Source organism: Cylas formicarius, unplaced genomic scaffold, assembly GCF_029955315.1.
Source record: "Cylas formicarius isolate icCylForm1 unplaced genomic scaffold, icCylForm1.1 PGA_scaffold_1__22_contigs__length_36826433, whole genome shotgun sequence".
In the NCBI taxonomy this organism is placed as follows: Eukaryota; Metazoa; Arthropoda; class Insecta; order Coleoptera; family Brentidae; genus Cylas; species Cylas formicarius.
Genome location: NW_026844264.1, coordinates 19,779,256 through 19,801,792, shown reverse-complemented (window position 1 = coordinate 19,801,792; position 22,537 = coordinate 19,779,256). Strand labels below are relative to the sequence as shown.

The following is a 22,537-nucleotide window of genomic DNA, read 5'->3' as shown; positions in this document are numbered from 1 at the left end:
TAAATAAAAAATTATATCCATTTTAGTATGTCCATTCTTTAATACTTAATTAATTATTAATTAATTAAATAATTATCCATTGTGTACTCCAGTGATCCATTGTTTACTTAGGGGTGAGCCATTGTACCCTAACCTTAGTACACAATGAATCATTTGCAAACTTAAAAAAAATGGTCGTCATGATGCAACCAACCTATTATGTCAAAAAGTAATCGTGGGTAATTAAAGTAGTGGAGCCATAGTTTGTTGAAAATAAAATGAAAAGTTATAACTTTCATAACTTTTTTGCTACAGCGTGTCAAACAAAAGTTGATCCATTGTTGCCACCTTGACCCTAATTTATTTATTAATATATATTTCATATTTAAAAAAAATATCTATAGATTCGAATATTTCGTTTTTTTTTAATTAAGAGAACATAACTGATTATTAACGAAAATACGATTTATGAGAGTATAATAAGAACAGAAAGTTGGCTAAGAAGGGCATTTTACAGATTTTAATAACACGCATGAAATTTAATTGTTATGAAAAATGTTATTGGTTCTTGTTTCTGGAATATTGGGAACATAAATGATATCAATAATAAACATTACTTAAAGTACTCAGTATGGTGTAACAAATTTTGGTGATTAACTTTAATAGTTATTTTGAACGAAATTAACTTTCAGTTCTGTTAAGATATATGCGGAGTGACTTGTTTAATTGCACTGTCGCGTTTGATGAGCGAATTAAAAACGTAACAATATCCACAAACCGTCGGGCTGGAGCCGGGGTAAAATTTGTAACAACCCTGCAATGTAACATTTAATATTTCATTCCGTTAAGGTTTCATCGAAAATTGCATCTTAATCGCGTGGCTGACAGCTGCTTAACTTGCGTGATTAATAGTCGACATTCCGATGGTTCGGGGTAATATGGGAAAACGTATTTCCCGAAGGCGATGCTGCTTAACCGCCAAACACCGTTCCAGGCTGCTGATATTTCGCGGCGTTCCCAAACTATTTCACGGGCTGTTGGCACTTAGGCAGTCCCGCAATTTTATTGATTTTTTTTATTCACTTTGAATTCCCCGTTTCGTATAAACGACGTCGGAAAGTTAATAAAATCGATAAAATACCGGTCGCTCAGATCGGTTTTATATCGTTTTCTCACATTTTCAAAATATTAGGAGTACAAACCTAGATAAAGCTATGGAGGAAGTGACCATAAATGCTAAAAGTTAACTCTCCCCTCTGTATGACAAACCCAGCAGCATATGTGTTAGACTACACTTTCTGTTTACCTAGAAAAGTGGTAAATTAATAACACATTTTTCGATTCAAGGAGTCCAAAGCGCTGCTTCAATTTGTCTATTATAACATCAGTTTCTTCACACAGGTTGATATGTTTTCCTACTCCCGTCTATAAAATGCCTAATTACACACCGACCTAGCGTGCGGGAAGCATCACTTTACCACGTCAGTTCCGTTTCCCACGGATCCGAGCCACTTCGGACATTTCCGGGATTTTACCGCACGGGCTTGGGAGCAATCGGATGTTTTCGGAGATTTTACCGCATGGTATTGAATTGTGACGTTTGTCAATTCTGACGGTCATGTCAGTGAACGTATTCGTGTTGTTTTGCAAAAATGTACCCAAAAACTAATACACAGAAAAATGTTACTAGGTGCTATAAGCTACAATTAAAATCTAGTTGACTTGTTCACATGAACTTAAGTGGTTTTTGCCAAGACCAATTGTACGATTTTCAAATATCCATGACTCATCAGTACAAGCAAAACGAAATTGAAGGGTAGGACCTGCTAATTCTTGTTTATACGATTTTAAAAATTTAATCCTCTTAAAAGCCCTTGGATGATTTTTCTTCCAATTACAGTTTTTATTTAAATAAACTAATTAATCATCAATTGCAAAAGTGAAATAAACAACCTACCGTTTTAGAATTTTGTTTATTCCGTTGTTTATATGACATATCCAATAATACATCTCTTTCTGTCTGACGTACACAGTTAAAAAGAGACAACAACAGTAGAACCGATAGGAACGATAAAGGAAAAGGTTTAATGGCAACTAGTAAATATTTTGTTTGAAAGATAATCCGATAATCTGTTATTATTTTTAATTTGTTAAATTTTAATTTTGTCGTGAAGGTCGTAGAAAAAGTATAGTATGGAACACGTTTGGCAAACTATTTATCTCACTCGTTTAATGCCGTCTACCGCACTTGTTACATAATATACTATTGTCAATATTCGAAAGTTTTGCTTAAGACTCCAAAATAATGGAGCTTCTTCAAGTATAAATAGCGCACGAGGAACTACTAGGACTGCGAAGACCATACTTGTTTATCTTAACTTACCTGTTTAAAAAATTGTGAAATTGACTGATATAGCGCAAAGCACTTCGCTTTAAGCGTCGTAAAAAAATATTCTATTGTTTTTGGCGACTAAGTAGTGGACTGCATCGATAATCAACAGAAACAAGGCGTAGACTGAAGCGCTGTTCGTTTTTAGCGTCTGATTGGACAATATTTTGATACACGCCAACATGGTTTGATTATTCATCTCTCGTGGTGGAAGCCCGAGCAGTAAATCAAATCGCGGTGAAATTTCCATTATACCAATTGAATCTTATTGGACGTACGTGTGTGTGTGCCACCAACAGAAATAGATTATTTATTGATTTTACTGCGAGATGTATGAAATTCGAGCCGGTTGGGAAATACGATGCAAGAATTTTCGTCTTTTTTTGACGGTCTTTTATTATCTCGATTGCGGTGTTGTGCCTTTCAATTTATGGCAAATCGCTGAAGTGTACAACGTGTTTTTATTATTTCTTAAACTTTTAATATACGTAAAGTTAATATATGGTGTGTTTCACAAGTCAATTTCTCAAATAAATTAAACGGTAGATGAAGCGTGACAACCAAGAAGATACCTTAATTTTGACTAACGATAACTTGGATATTTCATTGCCGAAGTTGAATTTTCAACCAGTGGTTCAACCACTTTATGCATTAATGATGTTGAAGTATTCTCTTAAACCCGTTTCTCGTTGTACAGGGTCGAAAAATTTCAATTTTTCGTGGAATAATGTGGAAAAGTTCCTTTAGATGTTAGATGAAGACCTCCGGAAGTTTTTGCCACGTTTTTGGTACACTGGCCATTTGGCCAAATTAAAAAAAAAAACAGTTTTGCTATGCATTAATTATGTTACAACTGCAATGAGTTTACTATCTATAAAAGTGTTTTATTTTGGCATTCGAAGGCATTCAGCAAAAAAAACAGTTTACCTAATTTTTTAAATTTTATTTAGTGCCTTTACCAAAACGCAATAAATACTAAATACTTGAGGTTTGAGCCTTCCTCTAGCATATACTACTGCTCAAGTTCATCAACTGCCCTTGCATGTCGCTAGTTTTAACGATTTTCTTTACAAGTAATTTCTGTGTACACGGCATTTGAAATTGTAATTAAAAAATAAAATCGCTAACTTTTCGCTACATTAAATTCCTGTATAAAGAGAAGGGGTTTATAAAAAAAATCGACCCCACTAACGAACCAATCAAGGAGCACTGACTAAAAATTAGACAACAAAAGGCACAGTAACATTGATTGGAGAATTTTAATTCGCAGGGGATTTATCAGTTTGTTTGAAATACCTGTATTTGCTGGTTTGGGTAGTTTACATTTTTTTCAAAACCTGTGCGAAGGTTTAGGTAGATCAACAGTTAGTTAGAACTTTGTAGTATCTACTTTAATTTGAAAAATTGTGGTATCTTCAGAGTATAACTGAAAATGGATTCTCGGATTTTTGTTTGAAAGAAAAATTAACACTAGACAACAATTTTAGCGTGGTTTATTTCTCTTAGCCTTAAGGCTGTTTCATGTTCTTTAGCCTAGTTGGTACTTTGACGGAATTTGGTCTTTGACGGATGTTGAGAGATTTAACATTGTATTTCTTAAGTACTTTTGACATGTTTTAAATGCCAGGAAGAACTACAGTAGCAAGTATGGAGTTGCTTTCGGACTTTGGCAGGTTGTGGTGAAGCGAATTTTGTGACGGAACCCTTAATATCATTAAGGTAGAAATTATTAGAGACAAGAGCAGATATTAGATATTTTAATTCTCAGTTAAGCTCTGAAGAAGCAATTCGATTTTTTCGTGAAACGTCAGCAAGTTAGCGTGTTAGATTTATTAACAACTGACACAGGAGAAATCGAGAAGGTGATAAAATTGTCGTTGCTTCATGTGTCAAAATATTTTTCTAATCAGTTCTTTGAAAGTATGCTTGCAAAAATGGAGTTTAGCACACTTGTTGCATAATATACTATTGTAAAATATAGATTATTACCCATTGCAGCTGTATATAAAATGTGAAAAAGTTAGGTTTCTTTCAGAACATTTAATAAGTAACGTAAACGCCTTGTACAGAAAACTAGTATAATTGAGAAGCTTTTTAGCTTTATCCCCAGCCAATTAGAAAACGCTAAATTACTAATTATTTGAAGGTTAAAACATTAAGAATAATATAGGTCTCAAAACCTTAAAATAACGCTAATATATAACTAAAAATACAGTCAACTATAACAGAACTACCGTAGGTGCAAAACTACACGTTAATGTATCTTCAAAACAAAGTTTTGAAAATTCTGTTCAGATCCTTTTCGCATTATGCCGAGAATTCCAAGAACAGGCGAAAACTGTACACTCTGTAAGTTGAAACAATTTTATATTATGTTTTTGTTTTTGTCACTTAAAAAAAAACTTATTTAAACACAGCGACTAGTAACTAAAGTATTGTTTATAAAACTTGTAGCATATTATAAAACTCCCTACTCTAAAATATCCAATTATACACTCAGGCAGGCGTAAGGTGTCACTATAAAACATTAACGTCGTTAAACACTGTCGCGAACCAAATTCCAGCGTTTCAGGTACTTTAACCACGGTTTACAACCGATCGGATGCTTAGACAGATATTAGAAATACTGATGTTGTTTTGACGTTTGTCAGTTCTGCAACGTCACCCATTATATTGTTTTTGTTTTCGTGACGGTGGTTGAAAAACTATAAACACGTTTATGAACTTCAACAGACAGTCGCTCGTTAAACACTCTCAAACCATTAACCAAAGGGTTGTTTATAAAACCTGGTTGCATAATAAAACTACCAAAAAAAAATGGCGCAAATAAAAATGGATACATTGTATTGCATATTCGTTTATTTCACGCTGGACATAAAAAAAAACTGCGTTTTCCTCACATAAAAGCATTTTTAAAGTGGAAAAAGAATCAGTTCTTCGTTGGCAAATCTCCGGTGAAATGTATCTGAAGCCTAGCGATGTATACAAAACTTAATTTAGCAGGAACTAATGCTGGAACTCTGAATCGCTCTAAAGAGTATAAAAGACAAAAACAACCGACCGGCGTCAGTAATTACGACGGCAACAAAATTTGCTTTTATTTTAGTTTTGTTCCAAAATTAAGCCGAAGTGTTCGTCGAAGGCTGTCTACACACCGCTGTCGAATTCGTTGATGTTTCGCCTTACTTCCGCTTGCGCTATGCTTAATATACAAATCTTAACATCTAATTTTATTTAGTAACTCGCAACCGAAGCAATGATAAACAACGTCCAATCAAATTTTTTTACGTGGAATGTCAATTTAATAATTTATTTATGCCAATAGTTAATTATTAATATTTATAAATATAATAGACATTAGACACGTCAAACGTGTTTTTTGGTCATTACCGCACAAAATGTTCTGCTAGTATCATCACCAAAGCATTAACTATTATTGTTATTAGCCATTATTTCCACTATTCTTTGCGTTTAGCCTTTCATTTTTAATTAGATTTATATAAGGAGTGTACAAAATTGCCCACGGACGGATTACAACGTCAATATTCCGTTCAGAAAAGGGATAGATAGAAAAACGGTTAGATGAGGTAAAGGTTTAAACAAATAAAAAATATATTTTCACAAATAATAGTCAGTTTTTACAAATCCTATAAATATACACTTTTTTACATTTTTAGAATGAATATATCATGAAAAATATCAGTTTAATGCCCATAAAATGCCAAAGTGTTAAAGAAAAAAGCCGCCTACTGGTCATATTCTGGCTACCATTGCACTTTGATATTAATTATTATTTACATAAAGAATTTGTCTTTATATACTCGTAACACTGAACCTTGAAAAAAGACAATTAAATAATAATAGCGGTGCAAAATTTTACGATAACTAAATTTTCTTCCTCGAATATTTTATATGTTTTATGTTAATTCTTTGTCAACCTGTGTAGGCCAGTGTCTTCATCTAATTTCAATCTATTTTGACTTTGCACTATATTCCTTGATTATGAATCATATATTAAGCTGTACATTAGAGGTTTTATGTAGGTTTCCGATTTATTTTCGTCATAAATGTTATAATAGAGACGTGTCCAGCGTTATGGCCATATATTTTTTCTAAACAACCTATAAATTATACATACATACTTTAGCTATATTTCCCATATTATTACAACTTATCATATTAACAGCACTGATTGGACGTTAAAACTCTCTTAGAACTTCAACTAAGCATAAACACGTTTTTTAAGATCATTTTGAAAAATATATAACAAAACAACATAAACCCAAAAACTTTTTTCTCTTAAAAAGTTACTTTAAAAACATAAAAAATTGGGTACGCATTTGGTACGTATTAGATTTAATTCTCAAATACAAAGGCTGGCAAAAATTGTTTGTAGACAATATCGCAGACTTGTCCATTGTTGTAAAATTTTTCTTTAATGTTTTGCGAGTTTCTTTCTAAAACTCCTGCCGCTTCTGAATGGACATCTCAAGGCTTTGTATTCCTCCAAATAATATACGGCTAATGTCACAACGCTGGATCAGAAACTCAAACCGAAATTGAAGTAAAAAGGATATATTCTTTTCGTAGGACGCAATGAATGTATCATTTGTCAAGTTCAAACAGTTTATTTTATTACCATCGGTACCGAATATCAAATTTCCAATATTTGTTCTGTTTAGGAACCCACAATGAGGTAAAAATTGCGCTTGACGGAAATTTTGACATATCAAAAATTGTGCTTATTTTATCTTAATTAAAGGTAAGGGCGTTGCATTTAAAAAAGTGAAGTTTCTTATACATTTGAGACTGTCATTTGTTTCACAGAAAAAACCATACAACTTTTATACAAAAACCTTTTAATAATCTCTGTAAATTATAAAACTAAGACAGAACTGTGAATATACAGATTGTTTCATTAACATTTGGAAATATTTGAACTACGAAATCCCCGAGATCAAAATCCTAAGATTTAATCGAGATTCACGTAAATGGCCCCTTAATGAGTTACATAGGTGTTCGAGAGGGCCAAGTGATTGGTCACACTTATGTAATAACTTTAAAAAGCAACCGCTACAATATTTCCCATTATTATTAAAACTGATATGACTAGCAGCATTAAATTGGGAACGAAATTATCGGAGGAATTTCCAATATCTAAAGGCCTACGGCAGGGCTGTGCAATCGCTCCTACCTTGTTTAAGATATACCTGAACACCACGTTAAAACATTGGAGATGCAACTGCCGAAACTTGGGAATTTCTGTTGGTAATGATACACTCTTCACAATGCACTTTGCCGATGACCAGGTCATTTTTGCTGAGGATGAGGATGATATAAACTATATGGTCAGGAAACTGACCGAGGCGTACAAGTCTTGGGGTCTATCAATTAATATGGAAAAACAGAATATCTTATCGCAGGAGGCACAAACAGAGATTTAATCCTAGATCAGGGAACTATAAAATGTGTCGATTCCTACGAATACTTGGGAGTAAATATAACAAAAAGTGTAGAGAGTATTACAACCTATTTAGCCGAAGTATGGGAAATGGCAGATTATTTACGTAAAAGATTATTGGCAATGGAAATATGGACTACTGGAGACGCTGTTGTGGACTAACACTGCTAGACAAAATAAGTAACAATGAGATAAAACAAAGAATGAAGATAGACACCACCATTGTTGACACTATCGAAGCCAAAAGTTTAAAATGGTACGGCCACGTATGTCAAATGCCGGATGATAGATGGCCAAAAAAAATATTGAATTGGGTTCCTCCGGAAAAAAGAAAAAGAGGACGTCCGAGAAACACATGGGGAGACGGTATAAGAAACGCAATGACCCAAGAAATCTACAAGAAGAAGACTGGAGAGACAGAAAGCGTTGGCGAGTAGGATGCGAGAAACGACTTTAAGCTGTATAAAAAAATCGCAAATATATATAGTGTTCGAAGTGTTTTCGGAGCGCGAGCATTGAAGATGGCAAGTGAGATTTTGGCGAAACGTCTGCAGGATTTCAGTCGGAGTTCAACGAGCGAACGGATGATATCCCAGAATATAGTGTCATCATATATATATATATATATATATATATATATATATATATATATATATATATATATATATATATATATATATATATATATATATATATATATATATATATATATATATATATATATATATATATTAGCATTTCTCAACAGTTGTTTAAAAGAAGTGAAGAGTTATGGTCTGTTCATATATATATATATATATATATATATATATATATATATATATATATATATATATATATATATATATATATATATATATATATATATATATATATATATATATATATATATATATATATATATATATATATATATATATATATATATATATATATATATATATATATATATATATATATATATATATATATATATATATATATATATATATATATATATATATATATATATATATATATATATATATATATATATATATATATATATATATATATATATATATATATATATATATATATATATATATATATATATATATATATATATATATATATATATATACATTGAAACATTCTGTATAAATTCTAAAAGTTATAGGCGAGAATTGTTCATCCTCATTAGAAAGCAATAAATATAAATTATTCGCGCTGACGGCGACCCAAGCAGAAGCACCTCTACCTAACTCTCGCAGTTTGTGAGATATTGAATATTTAAATACTAAAAATGACGTAGTCAAAATCTCTGGAAGTTTTAGGTAGGTAAGCACCTCGGGGCGAATAAACACTGAATGTAAGGGGAAAATACAATTGGATTGACACAATTTTAAATCACATTCGAGACGGCATGCGCATTAGTATATCGTAAGTAGTGTAACATGTGGTGCTCCGGTCTTTTGTTATTGTTATTTAGTTTCCATAGGTAGATCTAATTGTTAATGCGATTTCTATTAATTTTCTTCCAGTTAAATTTGGGATTTCAGAAGTCTTCTTCTAGTTTCTATTCATTTATACGTATGATGCACACAAAACAAAGAGTATTTTACATTGTATTTGGCGATTTAAGTATTTTTCTTTAGCATTTCTCAACAGTTGTTTAAAAGAAGTGAAGAGTTATGGTCTGTTCATAGATATAAGAAAGTGGCCAATTGCTTTTGAATGGGATTATCCAAGGGTGGTCATTAACATACAATGCAACAAGATTATTACCTAAATTACCTGTGTTTAATATTTTTTGGTTTGGTATACTACTTAGGTTAAGTCTATTAATAATCATTCTTATTTCGTGTGTAATACAGCGTGTGTTGAATCGTGTGCGAATTAGGCAAAATATGTGCGAGTCTAGTGTATCTCAGGACATGCTCAAACCAAAATGCAGAAAACACTATTCTTTTGAGACTAAGGAAGTTATAAACAATATTTATTTGACTCTCATTGAACGTGGTGTCAGCAAGCAAGCATCTTTAGAAGAAACGACCACATTGACGAAAATTCCAACATCAACTGTATGGAAAATTGTGAATAATCTCATTTCAGCGAGGAAAAAAAGAAGCGATGCTGACATTTTCTCGAGTGTAGATGAAAGTGATCAAAATCTACCAGTTACACGAGGAACAAAGCCTGCCTGCATTAGAGAACAGCCAAGTCCAATTATTTACTTGGATGGTTCGACACTTATGATACCCCGGAAAAGTGTTGGGTTGACTCAACTGATAAGTGTAAAACAAACGCGCCATCAAAAAGAGGTAAAAGAATAACTATTTTGCATGCTGGCTCTAAAGATGGCTGGATTCCAAATGGAACTTCTCTGTCTGCGAAAAATATTAAAGATTCTTCTCTGGATTACCACCGCTGGTTTATTTGAAAGTTGGTTTAAAAACAAACTAGTTCTAAATATTCCTCCTAATAGCGTCATTGTAATGAACAATGCAAGTTATCGCAGTAGAAAGTTGACTAAAACCCCTTCCTCATGTGACTTAAAAGCAACAATCCAAAACTACATGTATAATAACGACATTTATTTTCACGAAGATTACACCAAAAAACAATTAATTGAGGTTGTACAAAGCTTGAACCTACAAAAGGAATACGTCTGTAATAATTATGCAAAAAATCTAGGGCATACAGTTTTAAGGCCACCTTACCACTGTATATTGAACATATTTGGCACCAACTGAAATCTGCCATTCGTCGTAACAATGTTTTTCCCCATGTTAACTCCAATGTCCTCAAACTTATAGAAACCGAAGTTTTTAACATCCCTCCACCAAGTTGGGCAAATTCTGTTAAACATATAGAAAAAGTAGAACAATCATATATCCATATTGCAAATAATATAGAACAAATAATAATTAGAACAGGCGATGATGGCGATAGTGACACTGATATATTATTTTATTATTTTATATTATATTATTTTTGATTTAAACATAAATACATACATAAATAAATAAATATTGTTTAGTATCTTTCCTAACAAAACCCCAAATAATTAAATTCTAAGCAGAGTACGGACCTGTTCCTGTTCCTTAATTCGTATCGTTTAGTCACTTGCTTATATCTATGAACAGACTTTACCATGTTCCTAATGTTGGCGTACGGATACACCGTGAGGATCGCGATACATACCTGCAACAAACAAAAATGTCAAAGTAACATAAATTACATAAATAATTCCGCAAACAGGTATAATGAAAAATCCAATAACTAATTAGGTCACCATTAAAAAATACCAGATGAAGTCCAATTATTTTGTACTTATGAAAAAACTGACTAATCGCCATTTTTAATAAATAACTTAATAACTCGTTATCCATTTCAAAATTTAGCAGCGTGAGTTCTGAATATGAAACGATGTTACCGAAACTCTGTTATACCAGTGCAGAAATTTGCTTCCTACTTTTATGATTCTATTAAAGTTCATGTCGAAATTACACGATAGGTTCCCCTTGATAAATAGCACCGTTCCCAAAGTTACTGCCCGTTTTTGTTGTTTTGTAGCTGTAACCCTTCTTAAATTGGACCCGAGAGCGCATTTATAGTGGATATACGAGTTCGAATTAAACTTACCCTGCGGACCGAAATTCTCAATTGTGTCGGTGATAACTTTTTCAGAGAATTTCTGTAAATGACATGCTCAACTACCTACATACTTTTACATGTATTGCTATCAACACTTTATAATTCATGCTATTTTCTGAAATAATGTACACAAAATACATTTTCCAATATGTATGTAAGGGATAAATTTTTTTTTATACACATTCAAGGTTTAGACATAGATCATCTTCTGAACAGTTAATAAAATTAATAACGATACATGAAATGTGTATCTATACATATCAAGTGCCAACTAATTCCAGTTCCAATTTAAACGCCCAAGTGATTTTTATTAATAGATGACATGGCGCCTCATAGTAAAATTAGTAGATCAGATTAAATAGCTGAACATAAGTAATATAGTTTTTCTACTCCCGTCTCTAAAATGGCAAATTACACACCGATCTAGCGTGCGTCACTTTACCGCGTCAGTTTCGTTTCCCACGGATCCGAGCCACTTCAGACATTTCCGGGATTTTACCGCACGGGTTTGGGAGCAATCGGATGTTTTCGGAGATATCTCCTACGCCTTGAATTTTTGTTTGTATCCATGTTGTTTTTCGAAAATGTACCCAAAATCTAACGGTCGTAGAAAAAATATAGTATGCAACACCTTCGGTAAACTTTTTAAGTCACTCGTTTATTAAACACTCGCTCCGCTTGTGTCAAATAAACTCACAAGTCAAATGCTGTTTACCGCACTTGTTGCATAATAAATTATTTTCTACTCCCGTCTGCAAAATACCGAATTACACACCGATCTAGCGTGCGGGAAGCGTCACTTTACCATGTCAGTTTCGTTTCGTTTCTCCTGCGTCTTGAATTTTTGTTTGTATTCGTGTTGTTTTGCGAAAATGTACCCAAAAACTAACAGTCGTAGAAAAAGTATGGTATGTAACACGTTCAGTAAACTTTTTAAGTCACTCGTTTATTAAACACTTATATACACCTATCTAGAGTGCGGAAAGTGTCATTTTACAAAGTGAGTTTCGTTTCCCAAACTCGTGGTGTTTACCACACTTGTTGCATAATATACTATTATAATATATAAATAACGTGTAACATTTTTTAACGAAAATTAACCAAAACTATAATTATGGCGTCGTGATTTACTATTTTAGGTGTAAAATATTGACTTTTAATGCAGTATCATCCACAAAAGAAAGCATCGCGTAGCGTGTCAAGAGTTCTTGCTCGAGAGGTGTGTATCAATTTACCTCTCAAAATATCCAGAGGATTTTTTTAAAAAATGGTGTATTTTTGCAGCTAAAGAAAAATTTAACAGTTTAGGATTTAATGGAGCTAATAGTATATTATGCAACAAGTGCAGTAAAGCGGAGCGACTGTTTAATAAACGAGTGATTTAAAAAGTCTACCGAACGTGTTACATACTATACTTTTTCTACGACCATTAGTTTTTGGGTACATTTTCGCAAAACAACACGAATACATTCACTGACATGACCGCCAGAACTGACAAACGTCAAAATTCAAGGCGTGGGAAATATCTCCGAAAACATCCGATTGCCACCAAATCCGTGCGGTAAAATTCCGGAAATGTCCGGAGTGGCTCGGATGCGTGGGAAACGCACGCTAGATCGGTGTGTAATTCGATATTTTACAGACGGACGTAGAAAACCAAAAAGTTAAGTAAAGAATTAAGTAAATATTTTTGCATTCCGATATAGTGAATTTTTACTATCTTGCCTTCGTTTTAGACCTCAGCGTGGATGGATCCGCAAAACGCGTTATTTTGAATAGCTGTAATTTTTTTATTTATGTATTTGAACGATATTGACGTACTTTAATTATCGATGAACTATCATATTTTCATACCCTATTAGAAATGAGAGCATGGAACAATGAAAAAACTCGCTGAGTGCCAACTTTAAACAGCAAATTATGCTAGTTTCATTTTACATTATAGGATTGGGAGTCATTTTCAACGCATCTTTTAAAAAATGGAGTATATAAAGCAATAAAAAACTTTTCACCGCAGTATCGCAAAATGCCGGATGAGGCGCAAGCCCGCAATAACAATGGACAGCAATGACGTAGCGGTTGACCTAATATTTACGTCGCAATCTGCCGCAAAACTCGCCACCATTTGTAATCAATGTAATAATACTCCACCGGCATTTAGGTCAGGAGGCTGATGTGTACCGAATGATCGTTTCATGTCCAATAGGTTCCAGACCGAGATAAATATGACGAACTTATGACGTCATAAAATATTTCACAAGTTTAAATTGTTAAATATTGCTGTTTAAGTTCGTCTTCTATATTTCATCATCTAAAATATGTTCGTCGTTATATCCCCGAACTAATATTTCAGCCGTGTTGGGTCGCCGAAAACTGGAAATGCTTTTACCCAAAGAAAGTTCCGTCATTTAGGAACATAATAGGGTCAAATTATGCAAATTTCATCATGGGGAAGCTGGTAATGACATCTAATTATCGTGTTCGTTTTAATTTTTCAAAAACGCCGTTCAGTACGTTCCACTAATCCAAGGAAAATTATGCGGAAACGCGAGTATTGTTTTCTCTGATTAAACAATAGAAATAATAACATTAAATGAATAAATAAATGTGTAATAAAGATAAAACATGTATTTTGTATTATGTAAAAAAGAAAAATAACATAGTGGGAAGTCGATAAATGGATAATAGGGTCTTTTTCACCGTTTATTCTGGAAATGTTCTATTTTTTTTGAAGAGTGCGCACCTGATAAAAAGTAACACCTACGGCTGAATCTAGCCTTAATTTTTTACTATATACTATTTTAAACCTCACATATTAAGATTTACAAAAGAAACATGTTACGTCTATAAGATTATTATATATTATATTATTATATATATTATATATTATATTCTTATTATAAGATTCCTAAAGGGCCATTTAAAACTCATAATTAAATTGTGACTTAAAGAAAATAATTTCAATTAAAAGATCTGCCGGCGACTTTGCTGGATGATTAAAATTATCTCATTAAAACTATATCAATTAAATTTTTCTACTCTCCACTCTAAAATATCCTATTATGCACTAATAAGACTGATAAGGCGTGCGTGTGATTTAAAGCTTTATTAAAGATTGTTGAGAGCCATTTCGGGAGTTTCCGACAAATTACTTTGGAAGTATGGTTTTAGTAGATTTTAAACACTAATGACATTTTGATGTTGGTAAATTCTAATGATCACGTCACATTTCAAGATCGCAAAAATCTCTATGAAAGGTAAACATTGATAAACGTCTTCACACATACGTTTATTATCAGTTAATAAACAATAAAATGACATAAGGGTGAAATCTCAAAAGGAGTGCAAAAAGTCTCTAGCAAAGTGGATAATTACAGAAAATCAATGCAGAAACGATGAACATAAAATTTTAGGGCTTGAATTTTTGATTGTTACTTTTTCATTGATGTTTTTTTCTAACAATTTTATTTTATCTGCCTTTCGATACAATTAAATGGTTCTACAGTTACGTTCTTATCAAAAAATAAATTGCAACCGTTTAAGCAAATAAAACAATTAATACAATTATTACAAGAATAGCTGCACTGTTTACTAAACCATACTTTTTAAATTTATTTCTTTTCAAAACGAGCAAAACTTTTCGATATGCACTCTAAAATATGACTATTTTTTATTGAAGCACAAGAGTCACAACTTTATCAAAGGAATTAATATTTTTTTATTTCTTTAATAATTTTATGTTTACTTTATTTATTAAATGGTTCTACTGTTACGTTCTTATCAAAAAATAAATTGTAACCGTTTCACCAAATAAAATAATTAATAGAATGATTACAAGAATAATTGCACTGTTCTCGAAAGCATACACAGAGAGAAATTTTTCTCACACTGAATTAAAATAAGCTTTTGTTGAGACAAAATTTATATTTTTACGTTAATTGACTTACCTAAAATACTTAATTCAATAACCCACAATTTTGTAAATTATATATTGTAAGTATATATTGCAAATTATATTCTTACAAGTTGTGCTGAAAATTTCCACAAACCAACATTAACAAGATATATTTTATAATTTATAATTTATTCCCTGAATGTTTTTTTTTTGACACTCCAGCAGGAACAGGAAGGAGCTGACACGCTGCGGGACGAACTATGCCATTTGTATTGTTATAGGCTGCTTGTGAATGTGGATAATAGATAAATTATTATCTGAATGGGAGGGGAACATCTTGTTCCGGTGTTTCAAGGTATGTAGAAATTAAATTATTTAGTATGTAATAGATCCCTCAAACTTAAAAAAAGGAAACCAAATTTTGAGTCTAGGGAAACTATTCTTCTTCAATTAAAGGTAAGTACATCGTTTCTATTGAAGAAAATAAATTTATAGTATGGGTTGTTTTAGACATCTGCTCAGATAGAAGAAGCTATAAGTGCAAAAAAGAGAAAGTAACAAAATATTGCATAACATTAAAACTCTTTACCATTGCAGAAACTCCAACAGTCACTAAGGTTACATGTACATTGCCCTTGCTCTTGCAAATTAATATCTCTAGATATTCTAGGTTATATTGGCGAAATTGTAAAATTACTGTGCCTCGCAATTCAATTCAAACGAGCCGAATACCACAAACCGAAGAAACCGACCTGAAGATAGCAAATTTGCGTTTGCCAAAACGTCGACTTTCGCTACATTTCGTTAAATTAAATATTATTAATTTTATATTGCTTGAAATATTTAACTTTTATTGCTTCAACGAAATGTTCTCGCAAATAAATAATAATTGTAGATAGTATATCCCTTCTCGCAATAAATAAAGTCAAATCCTATTAATACCAAAATAGTTCTTGTAATAGTGTAAGACTTATCTTGGCAAAATGAATTTTATTGCAACAAATACATTTTAGTGGAAATTCCGCTTAAAAAAAAATTCCCCGAATTCGACATTTAATTGCTCTATACGAATTAAATTATTTACTTAGAATAAATGTGCTTTATTTTCAGGAACTAATTCTTTTTCTCTGCGTACTTTTTAAATTTATTTCCTTCCAAAACGAACAAAACTTTTTCATATGCACTCTAAAATGTGATTATTTTTTATTGGAGCACACGGGTCACAACTTTATCGAAGGAATTGATATTTTTTTATTTCTTTCTTTTATGTTTACTTTACTATTTTAACGAAATAATTTATTCCATTTAATTGATGAATATAAAATAGATCTTCGAATACCATTGTTTCATAATACATTATTTAATATCAGGTGCCATTGTTGAAATTTGCATTAATTACAATTCGTAAACTTTTGGGTTCCACAAAACTAAGGATTCTATGGAAAACACCCACAAATCAAGGTCTCAAACATTTGAGTCTATTGAAAATGAATGAAATGAAATCTAATATCTCGATTTCCGGAACTATTCGTCGAACGAAGATACACATCGATTCTTAATTTCGTTGATTTCTTTCTAATTATAACGGATATGAGAAAGCAACGTCACCGATATGTTGAACGGGAAGGGGCAATGAATACTTATAGGAAAAAAAAGCAGAATGGCTCTTGTTTACTAGTTCAGAGGAACTGTTGTAGATGAAAAATGAAAAATTGAAGTGTAGTGTGGTTTACATTTGCAAAAAAAAAGTCTGATTTACCGCCCAGTATAATAAAAATCATACAATACAGTCGACAGTCTAGCAATTTGTTAGATTTTATTGCAAAGATCCACACTAAGGCTACATATGATATTATTGATTCGAAATTAGGTCGGCAAGAAGAGTTTGGACTGATTACAGCCTCGTTCTTAAAATAAATAACCTAGATCCGTTTTTAGCGTAATTTATACACATATTTTAATGTTTTAATGTTTCGATGCGCCACGGCTCTCTAGACAACTAAAAATGTACTACACAATAATAATGTGTCAATTCATTGCGCACTTATGTGCCGAAATTATGATTTATAAAATTCAAAAGCTTTTATTCTATCAGGCAATTTTAATTTTGTTTTGTTATATCACTATTCTATCCATATATCAGGGTGTGTACGATTAGGTGTAGACATTATCTTTTAACTCCTGTATTTCAGTCAGGTGTCTACTTATTTTGTTATATACTTAGAATGTGATTGATTAATTCCATTAGCTGCAGGTAATCAAGAAAAGGTCAGATATAATACAGCCCATATGAAAACAAGAAATGTTGTTAAAAGGTTATTTTAAAAAAAAAAATCAGAAATGTTAATGATGCCGAAGGAAGATTAGGTTCTTGAAGGCATTTCATTCATCAACATTTTGTGTACATTAATGTAACACAATAATGTTTTAATCAATAATTTTATAATATTGTACATCAATAATTTTTGAATGTTCTTTATTCTTCACATCCGTTTATATTAATTTACATTTGTTACTTCTTTTTTAATAATAAAAAATAAAAAAGAAGGGTTCATCCCTCATTGTGAGTATATTTTGACTGAACTGCACCTTCTATTCTTAAAAACAAAATGAAAATGCAAAATTTGAGGTTAACTTCTTCTTTTTCTCTGTGTACTTGTTTAATTTATTTCCTTTTAAAACGAACAGCTTTTGATAAGCACGCTAAAATGTGAAATGTAAAATTTGAGGTTAACTTCTTCCTCATTTTTGTTTCGCATCTCGTAAAATAAGTGCGACATCAGTTGAGAATTCCCAAAGCATCGTATATGAAACGCTAGTCGTACTTGAGCTTGAGTTTCGATTGATGCGTGCTGAACGTAAGCGATTGATCAAGGCGAACTTCGGTCACGACGGTAAATAGTAGGCCTCGTCACTCGGAGACGGGAATGTAAGCGAGATGGAAAATGTTTGCGCCGATCGTTACGCGCATTGCCTTCGCTCCCACTTTTGGGAGAGAACGTGCCAGCACAGTGTGGACTGAACGGCAGTTGGGTATTTGCTAGATAACGGAGCGCGTACAGTGAAGTATTATTTATTCGAAAATTGTTGAAGTTTGTGTTGGATTACGTTCGAAGCTGTTGCGAAAGTTCCATTAGTAGATTAACAATGACTGGGCGAAAATCGGGACATGTTTGTGCGGTTAGAAGTTGCCGCAATAAGCGATACAATTCAAAAAAGAGATTTTTTTGCTTTCCTAAACGAATTGAGAGGTAGGTAGCATTTTTTATTGTGCATGCGTTGAATATGAAACATTTTGAGTGTTTACCTGCATCAAACACAGAGTTTCAGGAACAGCAAACAATTTTTTATGAGATATTTCAAATACAAATTCGCTCCGAATCGGCCAATATTATCATTATTGTAGTAATAGGGAAAGATTAGAAAAATTAAATTTGACTGTATAGTTTCTCATTATGTTACGTTTTTAAAATATCCGTATATATGTTCCTATTAACTACGTCATTTATGTTGTTAATAAATCTACTTCTAAAATAAGTTTTTAAATATTTTCAAATTGAATTTGGACTTAATGGGACAATCGGCTACCTACCTGATATATTACCTATTATTATCACTTTGCTCTCCTAGACCAACTGGAGAGGCGTGATGAAAGTTTTCAGAGTGTTACAATTTTGCAGATTCACAATGTCAGTCCATGTTATGAATTAATAAAATTATGTTTCAGTAAAAAGTAAATAAGTGGTAGAGTAAAAAGGCACATGATGGAAAAAAATTGAATATTAAGATTTCTGTTGGTAATAATAGTTTTCCAACATTTGTATTGAATATTTCGACAGGATATGGAAGTACTGATATTCGCCTAAATATAAAAAAAAATTTTAGGGCAAGAATGTGGGCAAGGAAGGCCAGTCGGAAAGACCTTTTAGATAGTATTGATCTGCACAAAAGTCATAGGTTATGCGAAGATCATTTCGAAACAACAATGTTCACAAATCACCTCTGCGAACGGTTAAGTGCAAATGCATTTCCTACCTTATTTCCCCCTCTTGAAGAAGGTGCCAAAGGAATTCCTCCCGATCATACATATTCTAGACCAGGATTAGTACTGCCAGTGAAAATGGAAGGTCTTGAGAATAATGTTGGAGTTCCAGTTAAAAAAGAAGAAAGTCCAACGTTTAGCTCAGGTAACAGTATAGGAGTATAATATGATTGTAATAAAAGTTTTTTTTTGTATTAAAGGTTACGCATAACTGCAGAAAAACTTTTAGAATATATTAATACTAAAAACTGTGAATATTAAAAAGCAGTTGTCTCTGGATCTGTATATTAGAACCGCTCTAGGGATATCAAAAAATGTTTACGGATATTAACACAGATAAAAGTAGATATTTTAGACATTTTATTGTTGAATTATTACAGATAATGAATCTGATGTGATTGACGACCCATCCACTACTCCTGCAGATGCATTGACGTCTCCAACATCTACAGAAACAACGTCCACTTTGCGTTTTAATAGCCGGTCAAAGAGGAGATACAATAAATTGCCCTTTCATGGTCGAGTAGAGACATTGGAAAATAAGTTAAACGATGTGGAAAATAATTATTACTACTTTGGACAAACATAAACAAGGATAGAAAAATGAATGATGTAAGCGGTATGGCAAAGAATTTAAAGATGTGTGCTTATGATTTGTTTGCAAGGCCTAAAAGTGTAATATATATAGCCAAGGGGAGGAACTACGAGAAGAAATGCTGACGAAGTGGTTTAAAAATCATAAGCCGTTGCCTTTTTGGGCAATAAAATAATAATATTAAATTAAAAATTAAAATAAATTAAACGGAAGAACATTACAAGAAAGTGAAATTTATTAATGGTTTTAAAATTTCTATAACTAGTGCCCTAGGATTGTTTAACTATTTATGCTACTGCTTCGATTATCGATTTGAAAACCATTTTGGAATAATAAGGGGAAACAGCAACTGCGTGAATCCAACACCTATATCGTTTAACAGGTCATTTGGTGAATTACAATGTGCGGCATTGCTTCACATTTGAAAATGCCCAATGATGCGTTTGTAGAATATATATTCGAAGAAAACTTTTTATTGATTGTTAGTATGTTAATGTTAATTTTCTTACTTCCCCCATTTCCTCCCTAAATATGATCCTGTAAAATATTTTTATATATTTCGAAATATAAAATGAAAATCATGGACAAAACTGATTATTTCTTTTAAGAAAAACTATTCTATAAACATAATAAACCCAAGTACTAAAAAGCGTAATTTTCAGCAAGACTGTTCCCGATTCGTGTCAAATTGATTTGTTATTTGTCAAATCTGATTTAGTTTGTGATAATATTAAGATTTGCATTTAATTCATATTAAAATTTGTTAACTAAGGCAACTGCGCTGTTTGCCATACCAATATTCGTTGTGTGGGACGTAGACCACGGACAGTACAAAATGTTTGGATGAAAAGTGCAACGCCATGTTTTCTGCTTGTAAACTCAAGCTATTAGTGAAATAAACGAACATTAAAGTTGTCTTTTGTGGTTTCTTTCGGAGTGAACGAGCAAGGCATCTAACAATACATAGATAAAGTATGTTCATAGATATAAGAAAGTGACTAACTGATACGAATTAAGGAAAGACCCGGACAAGCTGTAAGAATGAAATGTGGCCGAACAGGTCCGTACTTTGCTTAGAATTTAATTATTTGGGGTTTTGTTAAGAAAAAAACTAAACAATATTTTTTTATTTATGTATGTATCTATGTTTAAATATAAAATAAAATTACAAATTATTTTTATTACCTACTTAAATTACTTAAAATTATTCACATAATATATCAGTATCACTATAGCTATCATCGTCTGTTCGAATTGTTATTTGTTCTATATTATTTGCAATATGGATATACGATTGTTCTGCTTGTTCTATATGTTTAACAGAATTTGCCCAACTTTGTGGAGGGATATTAAAAACTTCGGTTTCTATAAGTTTGACGACATTGGAGTTAACACGGGGAAAAATATTGTTACGACGAATGGCAGATATCAGTTGGTGCCAAACATGTTCAATAAGATTAAATATACAGTGGTAAGGTGGCCTTAAAACTGTATGCCCTAGATTTTTTGCATAATTATCACAGACGTATTCGTTTTGTAGGTTCAAGCTTTGTAGAACCTCAATTAATTGCGTTTTGGTATAATCTTCGTAAAAATAAATGTCGTTATTATACATGTAGTTTTGGATTGTTGCTTTTGTGTCACATGAGGAAGGGGTTTTAGTCGACTGTCTACTGCGATAGGTTGCATTGTCCATTACAATGACGCTATTAGGAGGAATATTTGGAACTAGTTTGTTTTTAAACCAACTTTCAAATAAATCAACGGTGTTGTCTTCATGGTAATCCAGAGAAGAATCTTTAATATTTTTCGCAGACAGAGAAAGTCCATTTGGAATCCAACCATCTTTAGAGCCAGCATGCAAAATAGTTATCGTTTTACCTCTTTTTGATGGCGGCTTTGTTTTACACTTATCAGTTGAGTCAACCCAACCCTTTTCCGGGGTATCATAAGTGTGGAACCAAGTTTCATCCAAATAAATAATTGGCCTTTGTTGTTCTCTGTAAATCCTATTTTGTTTCTAGATATTCCAGTCACTATTTCCGAATTCTAAAAGATTCCATTAAAACTTTCCTTTTGTCAATTTTTTTAAATCTAAAACCCATGTGTTGAATACACTTAAATTTTACGCCGTATTATATCTTGATCACTTTCATCTACACTCGACAAAATGTCCGCATCGTTTCTTTTTTTCATCGCTGAAAAGGGAATATTCTCAATTTTCCATACAGTTGATGTTGAAATTTTCGTCAATGTGGCCGTTTCTTCTAAAGATGCTTGCTTGCTGGCACCACGTCCAATAAGAGTCAAATAAACAGTGTTTGTAACTTCCTTAGTCTCAATAGAACAGTGTTTTCTATAGTTGAGCGGGAGCATCTCCTGAGATACACTAGACTCGCATATATTTTGTATAATTCGCACACAATTCAACACGCGCTGAATTACACACGCAATAAGAATGATTACTACTAATAAACTTAAATTAAGTAATATACCAAACCAAAGAATATTAAACACAGGTAGGTATAAAATTATTT

The 22,537-nt window shown here is 32.2% G+C and overlaps 2 protein-coding genes across 4 annotated transcripts in view; one reads left to right on the top strand and one right to left on the bottom strand.

Annotated features, from left to right (window-relative positions):
• The window catches only part of LOC132696039 (uncharacterized), a 228,559-nt gene that overhangs the window by 76,650 nt on the left and 129,372 nt on the right, over nt 1-22,537 (bottom strand). The gene's annotated exons all lie outside the window — the stretch shown is intronic.
• On the top strand, nt 18,344-20,911 carry LOC132696650 (52 kDa repressor of the inhibitor of the protein kinase-like). 2 transcript variants are annotated; one of them, XR_009618059.1, is made up of 3 exons: nt 18,344-18,614; nt 19,249-19,550; nt 19,786-20,911. XR_009618059.1 is itself a non-coding variant. In XM_060661600.1 (3 exons), exons 1-3 carry the CDS (start codon nt 18,511-18,513, stop codon nt 19,614-19,616), a joined length of 417 nt encoding a protein of 138 aa, XP_060517583.1. In that variant the 5' UTR covers nt 18,344-18,510; the 3' UTR covers nt 19,617-19,765. The 2 variants fall into 2 exon arrangements, 1 of the variants encoding a protein (XP_060517583.1); XM_060661600.1 differs by lacking the exon at nt 19,786-20,911 and adding an exon at nt 19,606-19,765.

What these genes read in the sequence shown, in the direction of transcription:
- LOC132696650 (XM_060661600.1), top strand. Translation starts at nt 18,511, where the DNA reads ATGACTGGGCGAAAATCGGGACATGTTTGTGCGGTTAGAAGTTGCCGC. An exon ending in TTTCCTAAACGAATTGAGAG is followed by an intron (nt 18,615 to 19,248) that starts GTAGGTAGCATT and finishes AAAAAATTTTAG; the next exon opens with GGCAAGAATGTGGGCAAGGA.